The 23261-nt window shown below is 34.7% G+C and overlaps 1 protein-coding gene across 1 annotated transcript in view; it reads left to right on the top strand.

The window, feature by feature from the left end:
- The window catches only part of LOC117923034 (probable LRR receptor-like serine/threonine-protein kinase At1g56130), a 29719-nt gene extending 10572 nt beyond the window's left edge, over positions 1-19147 (top strand). The window contains exons 3-8 of the mRNA XM_034841293.1: positions 9413-9484; positions 9684-9755; positions 14484-14555; positions 17455-17526; positions 18461-18554; positions 18911-19147. Of these exons, the coding sequence (XP_034697184.1) occupies positions 9413-9484; positions 9684-9755; positions 14484-14555; positions 17455-17526; positions 18461-18554; positions 18911-19147 (619 nt within the window). The remainder of the gene's footprint in view (positions 1-9412; positions 9485-9683; positions 9756-14483; positions 14556-17454; positions 17527-18460; positions 18555-18910) is intronic.
- The last annotated feature ends 4114 nt before the right edge of the window (positions 19148-23261 follow it).

The following is a 23261-nucleotide window of genomic DNA, read 5'->3' on the forward strand; positions in this document are numbered from 1 at the left end:
GTCAAAGAAAGATATCACTAGAAAAAGATTCCAGCTCTGATACCATGAAAGTTGGAAATTAGAATTTTTTATTATTTGAGAAGAAAAATGAGTACAATTTATAGACTACCTTCTAAAATAAAACAGGAAACTCGAGAATATAATCAGGAAATACAATTAGAAAATAGGAAACTAACTCCTATAATTCTTCGCTAAGTTAGGAAAAACATTTACTATAATATTCTATAGTTGTACAGTTGATATATATGATTTGGAAGGGAATAAGTTCCCTGATTTCTTATTCCTAAAAGTCCACATTTTCTAACATATGTCATTTGGTAATGTCATTAGGAAAGATTATAGTTGTATGATTTTGTAATTAAGGAGAGAATCGGGACAATCCTGTAATCAAGGGGATTTGATATAACTAGGTTAGGAAGGTTTCTATTTTTTGTGATAAGAGTTTTTGTATAAATATGTGGGTCTGTTTTGCATAGATTGAAATCAAGGAAGAAATTTATTCTTTTTAACCTTCCAATTCTTTGTATTCTACATGGTATATGAAGCACATGATATTCGGCTTTTGCACTAGACAATGAGACCACATTTTGTTTCTTACTCCTCCAAGTTATCAAATTTCCTCCTACAAATGACACATACCGTCCTTGGCAATTCCTTTCCATTGTCTTGGAATTTTAATTTTCGTTGTAATCTTACTGATACAGAAATTGATCTGCTTCAGAGAATCATGTCCTTCCTTAGTTCAGTGCTTTTCTCTCCTTCTTTGGCAGATTCAAGAGCTTGGTCTTTGTCATCATCAGGCTTGTTTTCAGTGAGATTTTTTTTCTTGGCCTTGTCAAAAGTCTTAAATCCTATCTTGTTCCTTTCCGGCCAAGTTTTTGTGGAGTTCAAAAGCCCCCTCAAATGTTAAGGCCCTCGCTTGGTTAGTAGTACATGAGAAGGTAAACACCAATGACAAGTTGCAATTGAGAAGACCCTGCAAATCCCTTTGTCCTCAATGGTGCATTCTTTGCAAAGGAAATGGAGAATCGATCGACCACCTTTTTTTTCATTGTCCTGTTACCTTTGGACTTTGGCACAAGCTGTTCAATCTAGCAGGGTTGACTTAAAACCCTCCAAGGAGTATTGTGGACATGATGGTTATTGCTTTTAAAGGTTTGGGGAATTCATTAAGAGGCAAGACACTTTGGCAAATCACTCGCCTCACTTTGTTATGGATGGTGTGGCAAGAGAGAAACAATAGGATTTTTGAGGATAAGGGGAGAACGGAAGAGATGTTATGAGACTTGCTTTTTTTCTATTCCTCCCTTTTGGCCTCTTGTACTGTAGCTTTTAGCGGAATTCCTTTTAGTGTTTTGCAACTCAACTGGACTGCGGTTTGAGTTTCAAAAGTTTGAGAGTGTTGGGGTTTTTCTTTGTATTTAGTTTTTGAAAGTTGAGTGTTTTCTTTTTTGTTCAGTTTTTTTTTTTGTGGGAAGGACCTCTCATCCTTCTCTTGTTTCTTATCTTTCGCTTGTATCTCTTCCTTCTTTTATATCTTTTCTTCTTTTAATATATTTTTCTTCGTTTTTGATAAAAAAAAAACAAAAACAAAAAATGACACATACCTTGAGGTAGATTTTCCATCCAATCTGGATCCGACAAAGTCAGAGTTTATGTAACCCTCAATATCTAGATGCCCATGTCTGGAGAACATAATACCTTTGCTTGGAGAGGACTTCAAATAGGCTAGGATACGATTTATTGCACTCACGTGTTGGTCACTTGAATTTTGCATGGATTGACTTACAACACTAACTGCTTATGACAAGTCAGGTTTAGTGTGGGTCTTATATATTAATTTCCCCACTAGTCTCTAATATCTTTCCTTGTTTGTTGGAATCCAATCAGCGTAGATGGATAAACCATAATTTATCTCAATAGGAGTCTTTATAGGTTCGCAAGCGGAGTTACTGGTTTTAGCTAAAAGATCTAATATAGACTTCCATGGTGAGAGGAACAGTCCTTGCTTGGACTGAGAAACCTTAATACCTAAGAAGTATTTTAGAGCACCCAAGTCCTTCATTTAAAATTCCTTGGCCAGATAGCTTTGAAGCTTCTTTATTTTTGTAGAGTTGCTACCTGTAACAATCATGTCATCGACATAAACAATAAGTCAAGTAATGTCATCACCATCTTTCTTATAGAACAGTGTGTGATTTGCCATCGCTTGTTTAAAACCATACTCCATTGAGTAGCTCAACTTGCCAAACCATGCTCATGGTGACCGTTTCAATCCATACAAAAGCCTTTTTTAGTTTGCATACTTTGCCTCCTTTTGGTGTAAACCACGAAGGGTAGTCCATGTACACCTCCTCTAACATATCACGATGGAGAAATGTATTCTTTACATTAAACTGTCTCAATGACCAATCTAGATTGACTGCAAGAGAGAGTATGACTCTAACAATGTTCATCTTGGCCATAAGGGCAAAGGTCTCTTGATAGTCAATTCCGTAAGTTTAGGTGTATCCCTTGGCAAACAGTCTAGCTTTGTACTTGTCAATTATCACATCTTATACTTTATTGAAAACACCCATTTACATCCGACTGTTTTTTTTCCTGAGAAAGCTCGATCATCTCCCAAGTAGAATTCTTCTAGAGAGCCTTCATTTCTTCTCCCATAGCAGACTTCCACTTAGGATCTTCAAGGGCTTCCTGAAAATGACTAGGAATAGACATAGAGGATAACTGGAGAGCAAAAGCAAGGTGAGTTTTAGATAGGTGATAAGAAGAGATAAAATCAGAAATGGGATATACAACATTAGCGGATGATTTTGAGAAACCCAACCTATTAGGTTCTTTACGATCACGAAGAGGATATCTCCTACCTTGTTCACCATCTTGTGGAGTCAAGGTAGCGATTTTAGAAGTTAAATGTGAACATATACCTTAAGATTAGTCTTGGAAGAGTCATCCGATGACATGGAAGTATCGTCAAGAGGAGTATTGAAGCTTGGAGAGGGTATGATAGTAGCATTTTTTTCTTCCTTGTATAACCTCGTTGAAATAGTTTGGTTGGTCTTTCATCCCTTCTTTCCTCAAATGCAAACTCAACAACCATAGGGTTGGGAGTATCAAAAGACTCCCCCTTTCCCAAATTAGTTGAATCCTCCCCTTAACTTGAAATCCATAACCTCTTCTCTTCTAACTATAACCTTTCCTCTTCCTTACTACTAATCTCCCCTTGAAGAGGAACTAGAGACACATTCCTAGAAAAATAAGACCTCCCTTCACAGAATTGAACATTCATGGAGACATAGTATTTGCTTGTAGGAGGATGAAAACATTTATAACCCTTTTGGGAATTAGAGTAACCAAGAAAGACACATTTAAGAGCACGAGGATCAAGCTTATCCCTTTGATGAGAGTGTATATGAACCTAACATACACAACAAAAAATTTTAGGACAAAGATTCAAAGCAGAAGGAATTAAATGAAATCGTGATAACATTCATAAAGGAGTTTGATAATCAATGGCATGAGTAAACATTCAGTTGATGAGAAAGACAATAGTTATGATAGCTTCGCCCCAAAAACGTTTTGGAACACGCATAATAAAGCATAAAGCCTGAGCCACTTCTAGAATGTGGCGGTTTTTACGCTTTGCTATGTCGTTTTGTTATGGTGTGTATGTACACACTGTCTGGTGGAGGATTCCATTTTCTTTGAATAAATTAGTAAGGGATTGATTCACAAACTCACAACCATTGTTAGAGTAAAAAACCTTAACTTGAGTATTAAATTGTGTGGCAATCATTTTGGAAAATTGAGAAATAACATGTAGAACATCATTTCTAGACGTAAGTAAATATACCCAGCTCACCCTAGTGCAATCATTAATAAAAGACACAAACTATTTATGATTCGAAGCGAAAGAAGTAGAAAAAAGACCCAAACATATGTAAAAACACAGGTAAAAAGAATCAAACTTTTATTGAGAAATATTTTGAAAGACACACGGTGATTTTAGCATAAATGCATTGTTCACACCTTAAACTAGAAACTGAAATATTTCAAAACTACTGAGGAAATAAATGTTCCAAATGAGAAAAAGATGGGTGACCTAATCGGCAATGCCATAAAAGAATCTTTTCTCTATTAGACGTGTCTCTTGCTACTTGAAAGACACAATCAGATTTAGATTGTAACTCCTTTGCCCCTTCCAAGTATTGAAGATGATGCGAACCTCAATCGACACACTTTGAAACCCAACAAACAGTATTGGAATAATTGCCCAAGAAAGCTAAAATACAGATTTTTGATAGAACCCTGACCCAACGTTTATAAGTGAAACGCGAACCAAAAAGTATAAGTAACCGACCTTGACCCAATGATTACAATGGAATCACGAGCTGAAGGTATAAATTTTGAACACCACAAGGAAGAATCCCTGATAAGTTCACAGTTCTTGAAGAACCAAAAGAAGAGCAAGGCCTCACATTTTCTGATTGTTTTATTCAATAAAAATTATCCCCTATTACAATGAGTGCATGCTATTTATATGTCATGAAAAAAACTTACTAAATATTAAAACCCTAAATAAAAGTTGATTTAGTCTGAAATTAGCAGATCCAAAATAGGAAAATAGCTAAAAAACGTACTAAATATTAAAACCCTAAATAAAGGTTGATTTGGTCTAAAATTAGTAGATCCAAAATAGGAAAATAGAAAAGAAACGTTCTAAATAATAAAGGCCTAAAATTAAGGTAGATTTGGCCTGAATTTAGAAGCTCTAGAATAGGAAATAATTGATATGCAGCTGGAAAGTCAATTAGTCATTAATCCACGCCATAAATCACGCCCAAGCAAGCCAAATTAGCCCTTAATAGCTTTGATTAAATTTATTACACCTTCATCTCCCTTTGGGCCAAGCTTGGAATGTCCTGTGTTAGAATCAACCAAAATATCTTGAATTAGCCCATTAAGTGCTTATTTGATCTTCTTAGATCTTGCTTTAGTAATAGGCCCAACTGGAACATGCAATGGATCCTTGAATGCTTGTTGATTCTCATCAGAAGACCTCCTTTCTCTTTACCAATGCCAATCGTTATCTTCGTAAGATGGTCTTGAAACACACAGTGAGAGTAGAATGGAAGGTTATAGAACAATTAAGATGTTTGGTAATCTTGCTAATAGAAAGAAGACCATTAAAGAAACTAGACGCAAGTAAAACAAAGGTCATGGAGAGTGTGGGGGAAAGTGAGACATTCCTAGATCTTGAAATTAGTATAGGAGTCCCATTAGCAACTTGAACAAACTTAATAGGTGAGGGCATTAGAGAATCAAGTAAGGAAGAATGACTAGTCATATGATCAGTAGATCTTAAATCAATAACCCAAGTGTTAGACGTAGTAGAATTTAATGTCAAACTAGAATTACTTTCTTGAGTAGATAATCGAGAGATCTAAGAAGCAGAAGCTGGAGGAGTAGCATCGGTAAGAGCAACTTGAGCTGATTTCTTGTTCTTCCTTTCAGCTTATTTAAGCTTGTATCACTTTGGATAACCATGCTTCTTCCAACAAACATCTACTATATGTTTAGTACTATTGTAGTAAGTGTAGAAGCGAGAAGAAGAGTCGGTAGAAGGAGTCAAAGGCGTTGGTCATGTGTTATTCTTATGGACAACCATTGTGGAAGCCTTGCGGTGATCTTTTGTTCCCATGGTGACCTGCCTCTATACTTCACGACAAACTAGTGAATAAGCTTCCTTTAGACTTGATAAAGAAGAGGTAGCCAAAACACAACCGCTAACCTAATCCAAATTGTGATCATGACCTGCAAGAAATATATAAACCCAATCCTCAGTAGTATGCATCCTTTATTTCTCAATATTAGCTACACACATTATATAATTAGGTCTTCGATAATCAAGCTCCATGAATATTGAGTTTAACTCATTATAGTATTCTGCAAGAGGGTGACCACCTTGGTGTGATTGAAAGTATTTCTTCATCAATTCATATACTAGAGATGTGTTAGAGACATCAAGATAGCTCCTCTTGACTGAATCCTATACCTCCTTAGCTGTTCCACACTGCGCAAAGTGTGACATCAGCTAGTCAGTCATGGAATTGATGAGCCAAGAATTGATTAGAGCGTCTTTGGCCATTGCAGGTGCAACCTTCCTTCTTGTGATATATCCCTTCTTCTTTCTACCAACAATATGCATTTCCAAAATTTGAGACCAAACACGATAATTAACACCATCCAACTTAATAAAAATTGTTGGAGAGGTAGTCTTGTGCATGGTCACCATGGATGACTTTTTGCTATTAGAAATACTCATATTTGTTTTTGCAGACATGATATGGTAAAGAAGTGAGTGAAAAAGAATGGAAGAAGTGTCGGTTAGGCAGTAGCAGAAATTCTCTACTTTAGTTTTGATACCAACTTGGTAAATTGTTGAATGAATATTCTCATATATCACAAGGGTATTTATTTAGAGTACACAACTATTTTATGATAGCCAACCATACAAAATAATTGACAACTATACAACATAAATCACTACTCACAATCGGTTTGTACACAGCTATACATTATAGCTGTATGTATAGTTGTACACACGACTGTACATAGTTGTGTAGACAACTTGTACCTAGTTGACTATTTGAAAAACCCATAGATTAGAATCTCGGTATTGCGATTAGAAAGGGAATGAGGGAATGCACTAAATGTCATTTGTATCCACTTTCTCATGTTGTGTCATTCGAAAAGTTGTCTTCGTCCCATGAGAGTTTTCTTGCAAGTTTGAACAATATTCATATTCCTACCACTCTATCCAAGGCTTTATCTAATGAAAATTGGAAACAAACCATGAATACAGAAATTGAAGTCTTCGAGAAGAATAAAATTTGAGAGTTAGTACATTTGCCTGCAGGAAAAAAACCAGTGGGATATAAGTGGGTTTATATTGTTAAGTATAGAATGGATGGGTTATTGGATATGTACAAAGCGAGATTGGTGGATAAAAGGATACACTTTATGGCATGGATTATCTAGAGACATTTGCCTTAGTTGCCAAGATGAACATGCTCAGAATTTTGTTATCATTGAGTGAGATCTACAATGGTTTGACATCAACAATGCATTTTTGAATGGAGACCCGAAAGAAGATATTTATATGGAAGTGACCTAGCCATTAAAAAGGTGTGTAAATTGAAAAAAACTCTATACAAGCAGAAACAATCTCCAAGGGCGTGGTTTGGAAGGCTTGCCAAAGTGATGAAAAACATGGGATACAAACAAAGTCAAGGAGATTATATGTTGTTCATTAAACATTTAGATTTAAGGGGAGTTACAACTCTTTTTGTGTATATAGATGACATCATCATGATGAGAAATGATGAAAAGGAGAGACAAACTTTGAGGCAATGCTTGACCAAGGAAGTTGAAATTAAAGAGTTAGGAAGGTTGAAATACTTCATAGGAATCAAAGTTGCACACTTTATGTAGGGTATTTTTATTTCTTAGTAGAAATATGTAATGGACCTTCTCAAGGAAATAAGGAAGTTGGTGTGTGGGCTGGTAAACAGACCAATAAATCCTAATTGTAAGCTTGGAAAGACTAAGGAAGATGTTGTGGATAGAGATATGTACCAATGTTTGGTAGGGAGACTCGCTTATCTCTGCCACACAAGACCAAATATAACATATGCTGTGAGTGTGGTTAGCCAGTTCATGGACAGTCTAAAAGAGGTTCATCTGCAAGCTGCTAATTGAGTACTATAGTATCTTAATGGGTCTTGAGGAAAGGACATTCTATTTAAACAAACTTCGAGGCTAATACTTGAAACATATATAGACACAAATTATGTTGGAGTTGTGGTTGACAGAAGATCAATCACCTAGTATTGCACCTCTCTTAGTGGGAATCTGGTGACATAGAGAAGTAAAAAACAAAGTTTGGTAGCTAGATCTAGTGTAGAAACCCAATTTCATACAATGGCTCAAGGATTTTGTGAACTACTATGGTTGAAGATCATTTTAGAAGATTTGAAGATTAAATGGGATGACCCGATAAGACTTTACTACGACAACAAGTCTGCAATCAATATTGCACATAATCCAGTGCAACATGATTGAACAAAGCACATAGAGATAAATAAACATTTTATTAAGGAGGAACTAGGTAGTGGATTGATTTATACTTCTTATAAATCAATTTATAGATATAATCACCAAAGGTTTAAGCAGTACAATGTTTCAAGCAAGTGTATCCAACCTAGGAATGGAAAACATCTATTTACTAACTAAAGGGGTTTGGAAAAATGCAATTAGTAAAGATTATAGTTGTATAATTTTGTAATTAAGGAAAAAATTAGGACAATCCTCTAATCAAGGGGATCTGATATAACTAGGCTAAGAAGGTTTCTATTTTTTGTGCTAAGAATTTTTATATAAACATATGGGTCTATACAGATTGAAATCAATGAAAAAATTTATTCTTTTTTACTTTCCAATTCTTTGTATTCGATAGGAATTATGAAAGGGTTTAGTGCTACACTTTATAATGTAAACCATTTTCCATAAATTTTGGAATTTTTTATTTTCTTTTCTTAAATTCATGGATCAAAACATGTAGTTAAACTCTTGACACATTAAAAGAAAAAATTCAAATTATAATCATGTTCTCCATGTGATGACATCTTGGGTGAAAATTTGATAACACAATTGAGTTAAATACTGAAAGTTTTTGTAATGAGTGTGTTCAATAGCATGTTATACAAATGACTGAAAATAGGATGGAAAAATTAAGCTAGGGCTTATTAACCTATTACACTTAATGGGTCTTCTTCATATGAGTTTAGACTATTAAATCAAAGTCACAAACTTGCTTCTATTTCATTGACATAATAATAAATTTATATTTTTTTTAAGTTTCTTTAAATACAATTAAGGAATAAAACATATTCATTACTAATGAATTTACCTTTTTAAAGTTTATTTAAGTACAAATTAAGGACTAAAATATTGTCATGGCTAAACTAAACTTATATTTCTTTGTTTTGTCTTTTAAATCAAAGTTTTGATTTTTCATTTTAGAAACAAAAAGCAAAAAAAAGTTAAGTTTCTTATTTTATTGTGGACAACTTCGTTAAGTTTACTATTTCATTGCAACATTATATTTTGAATCAATTTAAAATGTATTGCATGCACCCTAATATTTGAAAGATTTATTGATCGAGATTGGATGGCAAAAATCATTTAGTCAAGTTTATCTTGTTAGCACACTTGTCTAGGATTCTAGCAGAGAAACTCTAAGGTCCTTAAAAGGATTAGAAAACCTTTAGTTGGGAGAAGTTTGAAATACAAATCTGCACTCTAATTTCTAATTGTGACTATGATATTATTTTCTTCTTTTTTTTAGGAAAGTACTATCTCTAAACAAAACGGGAGAAATTCCAGAGGAGCTCACTACTTTGACTTATCTCATGGTTTTGTAAGAATTTTTCTTTGTCTTGCTTTGTGCTTAGGCTTTTCTACTTAATGTGCAAAAAGTTTCAAATGAAACACATTTCCCATTTGAACATGTGAAATGGATAATTTTAGATAATAAATATTCAAAAAAAATTATTTATTTATTTATTTCATTAAGATGAATATATTTTTTTTGTTAATTTCTTTTGAACTCTTTGCAGGAGACTTGATAAAAATTACTTCACAGGTCCTTTGCCTTCATTTATTGCAAATTTATCTCAGATGCAATACTTGTAAGTGTTCTTACATGGTTGTTTATTCTTTTTTCCATTTTTGTGATGGATTTCTTATTAAAAAGGAAACTTGGCCCTGTAAAGTTTAAACTTGGATAAAATTTGTAGGATCCTTCAATTAAGGAGCAAAAGTTGGGGGTTGGTTAACTATAACATTTAAAATTATGGTTTTTTTTATTGAAACATATCTAATGCAGTTTAGCATACACTAATTATTTTTATTTCTTATCCTAACATAGATGGGCATTTATGTGTGTGGACATCATGTTTTCTAATCTTTTCCATAACTTGTTTCTTTTCTTCTTATTTCCAATGGCTATTTTTGAAGCCCATTTTCATAATAGTTTCATGTTATTTTGGTTTCCTATCAATGAACCCAATTTTACCATATGAAGCACGTACTTCATTTCTTAAAAGTGTTATTGTTTTTCACTCAATATTTCTCCTTCACAAGTTCTAAATAGGGAGAGTTCCTTGGTTGGAGAAATCTTAGTAGAGAATGAGATGGGTGAATGTGAGGACCTTGGGAACAAAAAGAAAATCATAATTTTTCCTCTTTGGGAGGTCCTGTGTTAACTTAGAAGATTATTTTTCACTTAAAATCCCATTATTCCCATAACATTACAATTTTAAAGCTTATTCAAAAGGTTAATGGCACCAACTGAATTCCAATAGAATAAAATCCTTTGTCTATATTACAATTTTGTTTCTCAGTTTCCATAAGTTCTAGTGGCAAAAAGTGTTGCAATGAAATATTCTTTCCCAGGCACAAATTGCTTAGTCAGAAAAAATTGTTCCCTTTATATTGAGAGAATTTGCTACCTTAAAATAACAACCCATTAATGAACAAAGATGACTTTGTAGACAGTTAGCTCATGTTCAATTTGGGTCCTAGGAATTTTGCTTGGCAACAAGAAGCCTTTTTGCAAAATAGAGATTGAAAAGGCATACAACCATATAAACCAAAGACTTTTCGTTATCAATTTTGGATAAAATGGGATTTGGTCACAAATGGGTAAGGTGGATCAGATGGTGCATTTCTACTATGAAATTCTCCGTTCTAGTAAACGGGATCTTGTTTGGTTTCTTTGAGAGCTCAATAGGTTTGAGAGGCAAGGAGACCCTCTCTCTTTTACCTTTTCATATTGGCAAATGGAGGCTTTTAGTTAGATTATGAGGAGAGCTAGAGAAGGGGGCTACATCTCAAGATTCAAAGTGGGAGGAAGAGGTGGGGAGGGGGAGGGGAGGGGGATGGAATATCATATTTTTGTTTGTCGACAATACCCTTGTTCTTTGTGACAATGATCAAGAGCATTTGGAGCATCTAAGTTGACCTTCATGTGGTTCGAGGCAATATCTAGTTTAAAAATAAACATGGTGAAAGGTGAGTTGAGTCATATAAAAGAAGGTACAAATGTGGGGGGTTTAGCTTTAGTGTTGGGTTGGAAGGTAGGGAATTTACCCACCGAATATTTAGGCCTTCTTTTGGTAGCTCCCCATAAATTTGGGAGGGCATAGGAATCGGTGGAGAAGAAATTTCAGAGAAAGCTCACCTTGTGGAAGAGGCAATACCTTCCAAAAGGAGGGAGATTCATATTGATCAAGAACATGTTGTTAAACTTGCCTATTTATTTTGTGTCTTTTTGCCATTCCCAAAAAGGTGAGCTTTATGTTCGAGCAAATCTTGAGAAATTTCCTTTGAGGTAGAGGAGTGTTTAAGCAAAAAGCCTTATTTGGTTAACTGGTTTACTATTTGCTTGGATAAAATGAATTGAGGTCTTGGCATTAGAAATTTTCATATCCTTAACAAAGTTTTACTTAGCAAATGAAGTTGAGATTCACTACTAAAAGGGAGACCCTTTGGAAATAGGTCATAACTAGAAAGTTTGCAGCTAATGAGGGGCGTTAATGTTCATGTGTGATTAGGGAAGGTTATTGGGTGAGTTTTTGAAAGGTTGTTAGATTTAGGTGGGAGGCCTTTAAAAGCAGAACTTGTTTCCCTTAATAGTAGAAGGGTAAAATTCTAGAAAGATGGTGTGTTGAAAGTTCCTTGGAGGAGTTTTTTCCATATATTTTCTATAGCTGTTATGAAAGACTTTTAGTTGGTAGAGATGTGGGGGTAGGTTAGGGAGTGGGGTAGTGGAGTCTTCACTTTTGTAAATAGTTCCATGATTGGGAATTTGAAGGAGTGGATGCCTTTTTTTACGAACTATAAACAAACTTAATTAGAAGGCTGAGAAGGATAGCTTTGGATGAAAGAAATTCAAGAGTGGTATGCTTCCTTAACCCAGGTAAGTAGTGAGCCTTTCTCCTTAAGAATAGTTTAGAATCCATGGATGCTAATGAAAGTGGGTTCTTTACTTAGGAAGTTGTCTATGGAATGATCTTAATGCTTGATCAACTTAGAAGGAGGCATTGGCGCATTTCGATTAGATGTTACATGTCTTAAAGGGAAGAAAAGTTGGCTAATCATATGCTCCTTTATTGTTCCAAAGAGAGAATATTGTGGCAGTTGTTTTCTTCTTTGTTTGGAGTGGCATGAGTGTTGCACTCTTCTGTAAGAGCTCTTCTAAGTTGGCATGAATCTTTTGTGGAAAAGTGGATAAAAGCTTGGAGAGCTACTCTTTTGTTTGTTTTGGATGTTATGGAATGAAAGAAACCTGAGGGCTTTTAGAGATATGGAACAATTGGAACAAATTATCAAATCTTCCTATATGTGTATCTTCTTGGATTGAGCTAGAGTATACATAGATGATCCTTCTATGGCTATGATAGGCCTTATGGATTGGTTTAAGTTCAATTAATAAAAGGGTGGTTGTGTTTCGTTTCCTCTCTTCCTTTTTGCTTGCATGCTGACACATTTTGCTTGCATTATGTGTACTTTGATGCGTCATTTTTCAACTGCTTTTTGTACATCTCTTCACTTTTTCCTATTGAAATATAAAGAAGAAGAAACCATACTTTTCCTCAAGGTGAAACCTTGAAAATTCTCTTGCGACTTCTTTAGCACCTCCTAGTTATTAAGAGATGGGAATACATGGAAGTTTTGAATCTACTGATATGGAAATTAAGCGATTTTCTCTATTTCCTACTGCTAACTAGAAGGTTGGGAAGATTGGGGTTGCTCCTAGATGACATATGAACAAAATAATTTGAGTTCGCTGCTTGAAACTCCTTGATTATTCTATAGATTTCATGTACCATGCAATGTTGTTCCGTTTTTTTTCTTGTTTGTGGTTATGGCTCCATTTACTTCATCCTATTTTACAACATAGATTTGTATCCAAAAACATAGTAAATAAGAAACTAATGGTAATGGAAATGATTTAATTTTAAGGCAATATCAAAACAAGCTTCTACATTTGGGATGTCCTTGGAAATTGGTAAAAGGAAAAAGAGCAAGATTCTTAACCTCTTGTTTGGGTATGCTAGAAAATACAAGTCATTAAGTACATACCCTAGATAGTTGTCTAGAAACATTTAAGACTGTTTAAGTGCTTAGGAAATTCATGTTGCAATAAACCAGTTGGCTTACTTTCATCCATCCACTCAAATCACTAACAAACACATGAACTTTTTTTTTCAACCATGGACCAACCTTCCTTTTTAACCTAAGACACACTCACATGCAAAGACCTTTTTTTATTTATTTATTTCTTTTTGATAATTACCTCTACACTAAAGTACAAATGCCATGTTGCAAGTGTTATGTCAGTGGAAGCTTTAATATCATGTATTCCCATAATAACAAAAAGATAGAAAATAGTTCACACACAAATGTATAGTGTTTTAACATTGTTTGACCAACTATGCTTATATCTAATCCATTATGTTGTATGGAAATCACAAGACAAAGAAAAAGAACATACAACTTTTGAGCTTGAAATGATCTCATGTTTCTCTACTCTTAATATCTATATCTCGAACGACATGCTTTATCGGGTGTTTCCTACTCTTCCTTACATTTCTATCCACCTTTTATAGTCTTTTCAAGACTATCACTATTTGTGGATATATTTTTTCGGATGAGAAACAACAATGTGATATATTAAATAAGGATTAAAAGGTACAAATGAAGGATGAGAAATCCTCCCAAAACAAAGAACTAAACAATTAGGACCCCTAAGATACTAAATAAACCTATATACCCTAAGGAAAGTACACAACCTCTCCTTACTAACTCACACCTTTGGACTTACGCATTGACAACCAATCAAGTTGAATCACATTAAGGGGAATGCTCTTAAAAGTTGTGTTGCAAGAGGCCCAAAATGAAGTAAGGAAATGAATGGTATCCCAAAGTACCTCTGAAGAACTCGTTGTATCCTAAAAAACTCTGGCATTTCTTTCTTGCTACACAATCCAAATCAAAGCCAGTTCCTTATTCTATAAGGAAATCTACTTAGGGAAATATCAACGTATGAAATATTCTATACAATATTCTTTTACCCAAAGGAATATGTACTAAATAGGAATTTGAAACACTTTCTAACAACTAGTTTTTCCTATCCCTATGACAAGAATTCTCCTATTTTAGTATTTTTGTTACTATGTACATGTTGAACATATTGACACCTTGATGTTTCCACTTGATATATAATTCTAACACTTCGTATTTTTCTTATAGTATGCTTTTTAAATTAATAATTAAGGCTTCCCAAATATTGATACAATGTTCTAATATTTGTTTCTTGGTTCTTTGGACGGTTTTTGTTCTTATATGAATAGGTCATTGGGCCATAATGGGTTATCTGGGAGCATTCCAAAGGAGCTTGGAAATCTTAAAGATCTAATAATGTTGTAAGTTATGTTTTTTTTCATATATATTTCTATTTTTATTATCTTTTAATGAAATTTAATTACTTTGTGTAACTAAAAGAAGAATTATTGAAGAAAATTGTGAGAATTTTCTTTCATATTATTTACTCTACAGAAATATACATTTATAGGGAAATAGGAGATTACCAACAGCCTGGTAGTTCCTTAAAAAACTCTGTCAGATCCCACAAGAGAGGAAACTATCTTCTATTTATAGAAAATAGTCTACAACTATTTACAGCTAGCAGATCTCTAATTACAGTCTGTAATATCTTCTAATTTCATCCTACAATCATCCATAAACCCGGAATTCCACACTCCCCCTCAAGCTGGGCAATGAATGTTAATCATTCCCAGCTTGGAGAGAAGTATGTCAAATTGGGTTCTAGGAACAACCTTTGTCATTATATCTGCAATCTGTTGTCGTGCAGGGATGTTGTCCACTTCTATGATCTTTTGCTCTATCTTCTCTTTGATGAAGTGACGATCAATCTTAACATGTTTGGTTCGATCGTGATGGACTGGATTTTTTGCGATGCTGATTGCTGCTTGATTGTCACACATCAACTTCATAGGTTTGTGAGGAGCAAGCTGGAGTTCTTCAAGCAGCCTTTTTAACCATATCCCTTCACAAATTCCATGGGCCATGGCACAAACTTCTGCTTCTGCACTGCTCTGTGCCATAACCGATTGCTTCTTACTCCTCCAAGTAACTAGATTGCCCCAGACATAGGTACAATAATCTGAAGTAGACCTTCTATCTGTTAAGAAACCAGCCCAGTCTGCATCTAAGAAGATCTCCATGTCACAACTTGCCACTCTTTTGAAGAATAATCCTTTACCTAGAGTCATCTTTAAGTAGCGTAGTATCCTATATATGGCTTTTTGATGTTCTTCGGTGGGATTGTTCATAAATTGACTAACCATACTTACTGCAAAGCTGATGTCAGGTCTTGTGTGTGATAAGTAGATTAACCTTCCAACTAGTCTTTGATATCTTCCCTTGTCAATAGCAGCCATATCTTCTTTTGAGCCTATTTTGTTGAATGGATCCATAGGAGTATTAGAGGGTTTGCATCCAAGCATTCCTGTTTCCTTTAACAAGTCAAGAGTATACTTTCGTTGTGATACAAAGATAACCTTGCTTGACCTTGCTACCTCCATGCTAAGAAAATACCTCAAAGTTCCTAGATCTTTAATCTCAAATTCTTTACTTAGAACTGTTTTAAGTTGGGAAATTTCCTCTTCGTCATTCCCGATAACAATTATATCATCAACATAGACTATAAGAACTGTAATCTTACCACCAGGCGATCTCTTAATGAAAAGAGTGTGATCAGATTTCCCTTGTGAAAATTCCTCTCCTTTTATCACCTTAGTAAACCTCTCGAACCAAGCTCTTGGGGATTGCTTAAGCCCATAGAGTGATTTCTGAAGTTTGCAGACTAGGTCGTTGCTACTGGAGAGTTTTAAGCCTGGAGGAATCTCCATGTAGACTTCTTCTTCAAGATCGCCATTGAGAAATGCGTTTTTTACGTCTAGTTGATGCAAATTCCAATCAAGGTTGGCTGCTAAGGATAGCAAGACTCGGATTGTATTTAACTTTGCAACTGGTGCAAAAGTTTCTTGAAAATCAATCCCATAGGTTTGTGTAAATCCTTTGGCTACCAACCTTGCCTTGTACCGGTCTATCCTCCCATCTGTCCTGTATTTGACATTGAAGACCCACTTACAACCCACGGGGCGTTTTCCTTGTGGTAATTTCGTAATCTTCCAAGTGTCATTCTTCTGCAGTGCTTGTATTTCTTCATTCACTGCCTTTCTCCACTCAGGATGCTGTAAGGCCTCTTGTATGCAGTTTGGGAGAGCAATACTCTCCAGATTTGTGATGAGAGCTCGAAGATTAGGAGATAGCTTCTCATAGGACACAAATTTTGAGATGGGATGTTGAGTACAAGATCTTACTCCCTTTCTATGGGCCACGGGCCTATTGAGATCATCCATAGAGTCAATGTCATCAGTAATAACAGGAGAATCAATATTACCTTGAATGACTCCGGTGGGATTTGATTTTGGGTCATCAATTTGATAAGGCACAGGAGGAAGCTTAGGATGTAGGTCCACCGGTTTAGGGTTCTTCTGACGCCTTGAGTAAACTTGAAGTTCTTTGCCAATGAACTCCTTGTCTCCTTGAATCTAACATGACTCTGATGGTGGTCCATTCGGTGCCATAGATGGTTCACTGGAAAAATTAGGTTTTGGCACCCCAAAGTCAGGCACGGGCACATCCCAAAACTGATATTCTGCTTGCTAATTGACTGGATTCCCCCCCTGAATATGAGTTTTGGTGTAAAAAGGTGCATTCTCAAGAAAGGTCACATCCATAGTGTTATAGGTTTTCCGAGTGGAAGGACAATAGCACTTATACCCCTTTTGATAAGAGGAATAACCAATAAAGATACACTTGACAGACTTGGGATCATGTTTACTTCACTGATGCAGAGGGAGATGAACATATGCAGAACATCCAAAGACCTTGAGAGGTATATCAGTTATAATCCGATTTAGAGGAAAGTTTTTGGAAAGGGTTTGGCATGGAGTATCAAATTTCAAGACTCTAGAAGGCATCCTATTTATTAGGTATGTAGCATTTAAAACAGCCTCTCCCCAGAATTGTTTTGGGATATGAGTGGTAAACCTAATAGATCAGGCTACCTCTAGAAGGTGTCGATTTTTTCTCTCGGCTATCCCATTCTGTTGTGGGGTATCAATGCAGGAACTTTGGTGAATAATCCCATTTTCTAGAAGATAATTTCCGAGTATAACATTAAAGTACTCCCTAGCATTGTCTGTTCTAAATACTTGGATCTTATATGAATAGGTCATTGGGCCATAATGGGTTATCTGGGAGCATTCCAAAGGAGCTTGGAAATCTTAAAGATCTAATAATGTTGTAAGTTATGTTTTTTTTCATATATATTTCTATTTTTATTATCTTTTAATGAAATTTAATTACTTTGTGTAACTAAAAGAAGAATTATTGAAGAAAATTGTGAGAATTTTCTTTCATATTATTTACTCTGCAGAAATATATATATTTATAGGGAAATAGGAGATTACCAACAGCCTGGTAATTCCTTAAAAAACTCTGTCAGATCCCACAAGAGAGGAAACTATCTTCTATCTATAGAAAATAATTTACAACTATTTACAGCTAGCAAATCTCTAATTACAGCCTGTAATATCTTCTAATTTCATCTTACAATCATCCATAAACCCGGAATTCCACAATTATATTCAAGAAAATGAACATGCAATATTCAAAAGTTAGGGTCTAATGCATTCAAATTCTAATGGGCATTAGTGAGTTGAGATAAGCCCTAGTAGAATTTACTCATATATTTTTGTTGGGTGGTAGGGGTTGGAAACAAGCGAAAAGAACCCATGAAAGAAAGAGAAAATAAGAATATTTTATTGCAACTAAACTCGACTTTTGGGATATAGTAAACTTATTAAAAGTTTTATGGTCAAATTGTAGTTATTATATTCTCATAATATGTCCTACATATTTTTTCTTTCTTCTTTGTGCTACTTATTTATTGTATTCTAGGAGAAATCCCATGTATAAGAAAAGCTGAAGACTAGACTTTGTTATTGTTAGAGGTAGTTGAGAGTTGTAGTTATTGCATAGTTGCAGGATGAAGATAGTAAACATCTCATGGATACTATATAAAGTTCATGTTGACCAGGAAGACAACCAATGGGATCTCTTGTGGAGACTATAAAAGGTTCACCGAGCATCTTATGGACTATATGAGATTCTCTTTGTAATATTTCTTCTGCTATGGTTCTGTTTTAATCATTTGAACAATAAACAATTGTGGCAGTCGAGATACTGTGATAGAAATGTTGATTGCTGACAAGTATATTCAATTCCAGATTTCAGATTTGATTCTAGTTGACCCTTTTTTTGAGGGATTGGTTATTTCAATTTCCATATGCAAGGAGCATATTTGTAGCTACCATATTTAGCTCCTTGACTATGGGAATTTGATTATTATTATGGCTGAAAAATAGGAACAGATTATAGGGATTTGTTTTAGATTCTTCCTGGTATAGCTATTTAATTCTTGTATAGCTTTTTCTTCTCTCTTATAAATATTTTACAATCTGTGAAGTAAATATACAAAAAAATTCTCTCCAAATCAGGATGTTATCAAATCCATTTTTTTTTATCATTAGGTCTGAACTTTTACTATTGATCTATTCCCTTTTACCTTCTATCCTTGTTGTTTGAATTTGCCACTGAAAAATCCATGTCTGAATTGGTGACAAAGGTTTCTAGTTCTAGTGCACCACCAGTTATTCCTTCTACCATGACAATTCAACATGATAATGTGCATGTCCAGATGACTTCTAACAAACTTGATGGAATGAACTACTCTGGATGGTCCCAGTTTGTGAAGTTGTATGTTACAGGAAAGGGGAAATTGAGATATTTGATTGGAGGGAAGAGACAACCAGCTATTTCTGATTCTTTTTCTCTACTTGGCTGGAGGAGAATGCCATGTTGATGTCATGGCTTCTTAATTGAATGACTTCAGATATTAGTGCCACTTTCCTTTGACTTCTTACCGTTCATGCTATTTACGATGATGTGGCTCAAACATATTTTGATGATAGTGATGCTTGTCAAATTTATGAACTTAGGCACAGGGCATGTGAGACTGGACAACAAGGGAAGCCATTGACCATCTTTTTTTCTACTCTTCAAGCCATTCAGCTAGAGCTTGATTTTCTCCCGCCATGTCATATGGAGTATGTCATGGGTACAACAAAACTAAAGAAGAAAATGGAGAATGAGAGGGTCTACAATTTTTTGGCTGGGCTTGATGAGTTTTAATCAAATAAGAGTTCAAATTTTAGGTAGGATCCTCTTCCCAGTCTTCGTGGTGCATATGCTTATGTTTAGAGTGAGGAGCTTCGTTAAGCTAATATGCTTGCAGGTGTCTCATAGGAGAGTTCATCCTTAAATATTGCTTATGTTCCAACTGCATCAGTTATCTCTAACTTTAGAAAGTTGGAAGCAAGGAGTCTTTACTTTGTACACATTGCAATAAGATAGGACATGCTTGGGATACATGTTTCAAGTTGAAAGGATATCTAGAATGGTTTCATAAAAAAGGATTTAATTCAGATTCCACAGCACATAACATGTCTTTTGATACATAATCACATCCCTTGGCCCAACCACAATATTCTCAAGCCCAATAAGATCAAATCAATGAAAATGCTAAAAGGTTATCCCATAAAGATTCTTCCTTAACTTAGCCAATACAAGTAAGTTTGGATTTGCCTTTAGCACCTCTAGTCATGATTGTTATGAGTCATCTTGAATTTCAAAATCCTTCAATTTCAAACCCCTCTCAAGTCCTTGTCTAAAACACATCTTATTCCAACTTGTCTTCATATCCCCCTTAAAGTGTTTGGTTCTATTTGTTATGTTCATATTTACAAACAAAATAGGAATACACTTGATCCAAGGGCACTCAAGTGCATTCTTTTTAGGATATTCTACCTCTACAAAGGGATACATGCTACCACCCACCTTTAGAAAAGATGTTTGTTTCCATGGATCTTACTTTTGTTGAAGATCCAATGACTATTCAGGAGGAGGTTTAGATGCTTCTCTTAAGACAGAAGTCTTAGGATGTGCCGCCACTACCTTGTACTAGTGTATCATCATCTAAAACTATTGCACCCACTTTAAGAGGATTTCTTGAGCCATACAAATTAGTATATTCAAGAAGGGAGAAGACTCAACCACCTCTTGATCACCCAATGACCGATTAGATGCTCCTATAACAAGTAATCTTAAGGTAATTCCTTCTCCTAAGCTCTCTATTGATACTTCCATTGAAAAGTCAACTCAATTAATTGTTGAGAATTAAACTTGTTATCCTTTTAGAGAGCAAAAACCACCATCTTGTTATGGTTTTGCAAATTGTATTGTAAAATACCTTATCTCTCATCATATGTCTTCACATCATTTATCTCCATCTTATAAAATATTTGCAAACTAGTTATCCTCTATGTTTGTTCCTAATTACTTACAGGACACTCTTGACAATCCAAAGTGGAAAGTTGCAATGGTTGAAGAAATGAAAGCATTACAAAAAAATGATACATGGGAACTAGTTGAGCTACCAAAGGGAAAGAAGACAATTGGTTGCAAGTGGCTATTCACAATGAAACATAAGGTAGATGGTTTTGTGGAGAGGTTCAAAGCAAGACTAGTAGCTAAAGGTTATACATAGACGTATGAGGTAGATTATTAGGAAATTTTTTCATCAATGACAAGGGTAAATACCATTCAGGTCCTTTTATCCTTGGTTGTTAACATAGATAAGCCTCTTCAATAGTTTGATGTGAAGAATGCATTTCTTCATGAAGATTTAGAAGTATACATGGACTTTCCTCTTGGCTTTGCTAACCTAATAAAAAGGGGTAAGGTATGTAGATTAAGGAAGTCCTTGTATAGAGCTTGGTTTTGTAGATTTACTCAAGCTATGAAAAAGTATGGATATCATCAAGGCCGGTCTGATTACACTCTATTTCTCAACCATGCATTCGAAGGGAACATTATTGCCTTGATCATGTATGTGGATGATATTGTGGTGACAGGTAATGATAGTGAGGAGAATTGTAAACTAAAAACATATTTGGCTTCAAAATATGAGATCAAAGACCTTGGCATTCTACGATATTTTCTAGATATTGAAGTTGCTAGGTTGAAGTTGGGGATCTTTGATTCTATTTTCGACTTACTTGATGAAACTGGAATGTTGGCTTGTAAACCTGTTGATACTCCCATTGAATTAAATCATAAATTAGGTGAAAGTTTATAGGATACACTAGTAGACAAAGAGTGATACCAAAGATTAGTTGGGAAATTAATGTACTTGGCTCATACTCGCCTCGATATAGATTTTGCAATGAGTGTGGTAAGCTAGTTCATGCATGCTCCTTTTGAAATACACATGTTGGTTATACACAGAATTCTCAGGTATTTAAAATCTACTCCTAGTAAAGGTTTGATATTTTGTAAACATGGCCATTTGGAAGTAGAAGGATGTAGAGATGCTGATTGGGCATGATCTGTAGTGGGCAAAAGATCAACTTCAGGATATTGCACATTTGTGAGAAGTAATTTAGTCAAATGGTGTAGCAAGAAACAATCTGTTGTGGCTAGATAAAGTGGTGAAGTAGAATTTAGAGTTATGACTCATGGTATATGTAAGATGTTATGGTTGAAGTCCTTATTAAAGGAGTTGGGCTTTAATTTTGAGGGTCCAATGAAGAGTTCCTGTAATGACAAAGCTGCCATTAGTATTGCCCACAATCTAGTTGAGCATGATCTTACCTAACATGTTGAAGTGGATAGACACTTTATCAAGGAAAAGTTGACTCAAGGATTAATTTGTACTCCTTTTGTAAAGACCGAGAATTAGCTTGCATATATTTTAACAAAAGGAGTATCAAAAGGTACTTTCAAGTAATACTTGACAAGCTAGGCATTCAAGACATCTAGCTCTAACGTGAGGGGGAGTGTTGATTGTTGACAAGTATATTCAAAGATCTCCACATTTAAGATTTGATTCTAGTTGACTCTTTCTTTTAGGGATTAATTATTTCAATTTCCATAAGCAAGGAGCGTATTTGTAGCTATCATATTTAGCTCCTTGATTATAAGAATTTGATTATTATTATTATGGCTGCAAGATGGGAACAGATTATAGGGATTTGTTTTAGATTATTTCTCGTATAGCTTTTTAATCCTTGTATAGCTTTTTCTTCTCTCTTATAAATATTGTACAATTTGTGAATTAAGTATACAAAAAATTTCTCTCCAAATCAGTAAGAATGTTACCACTTAATATTTTTATCTATGATGAGTTATTTGCTTCTATAGCTCATTTAGGAACTTTAAGTCTAATAATTCTTTACTGGTTCAACACGTAAAATTCATCAAATGAATGCAAAATATACTTTTTGAAATAACCCCTTAAAGGAAGAACTTCTTATATAGCAACCTTGGACTTCTTTCTCTTGGTCTCCTTGTTTGACTAATAATATTGCTAATCTTTTAGCAAAGAGTGGAGCAATGCATCAGGTTCTTTTTGTATAGGATTTTTTATGCCCTTGAGGAGTATTGAGTTGCTTTTCCTTCTATAGTTTCATGTGGTGCTCTAGTGATGTATGGCTACCCTTACTCTTTTAGAGAAGTTTTCTGTATCTCTTCTTTTGATCAGTTTTGTGTAGTTTGGAAGGATTCTTCTTCTTTCATTCATACCTTTAAATTCATATCAATGAATATGTTTGTTTTTGATAAAAAAAAATGTAGAAGATTTATGAACACTTCCAAGAAAATAAATTTAGTAAGTTTCTTCATCAGCATAAACCCTCTCTTAGGTGAATAAAATGGTGTTATGTTGCTTGTTTGTTAGTTTATGAACGATTTAATCTTTGTAAACAACAATCTAGAGATTTTTAATGAGTTTAAGAAAGCACTGACTCATTAGATTGAAATGATCTGCATGAGGTTCATGGTTTACTGCCTTAGCATGGAAGTGAAGCAACTAGTTTTAAGGATTTTCGTTTTCTAGCAACATAATGTAGAAGTCCTTA

This window comes from Vitis riparia, chromosome 10 (assembly GCF_004353265.1).
Source record: "Vitis riparia cultivar Riparia Gloire de Montpellier isolate 1030 chromosome 10, EGFV_Vit.rip_1.0, whole genome shotgun sequence".
NCBI classification, from domain to species: Eukaryota; Viridiplantae; Streptophyta; class Magnoliopsida; order Vitales; family Vitaceae; genus Vitis; species Vitis riparia.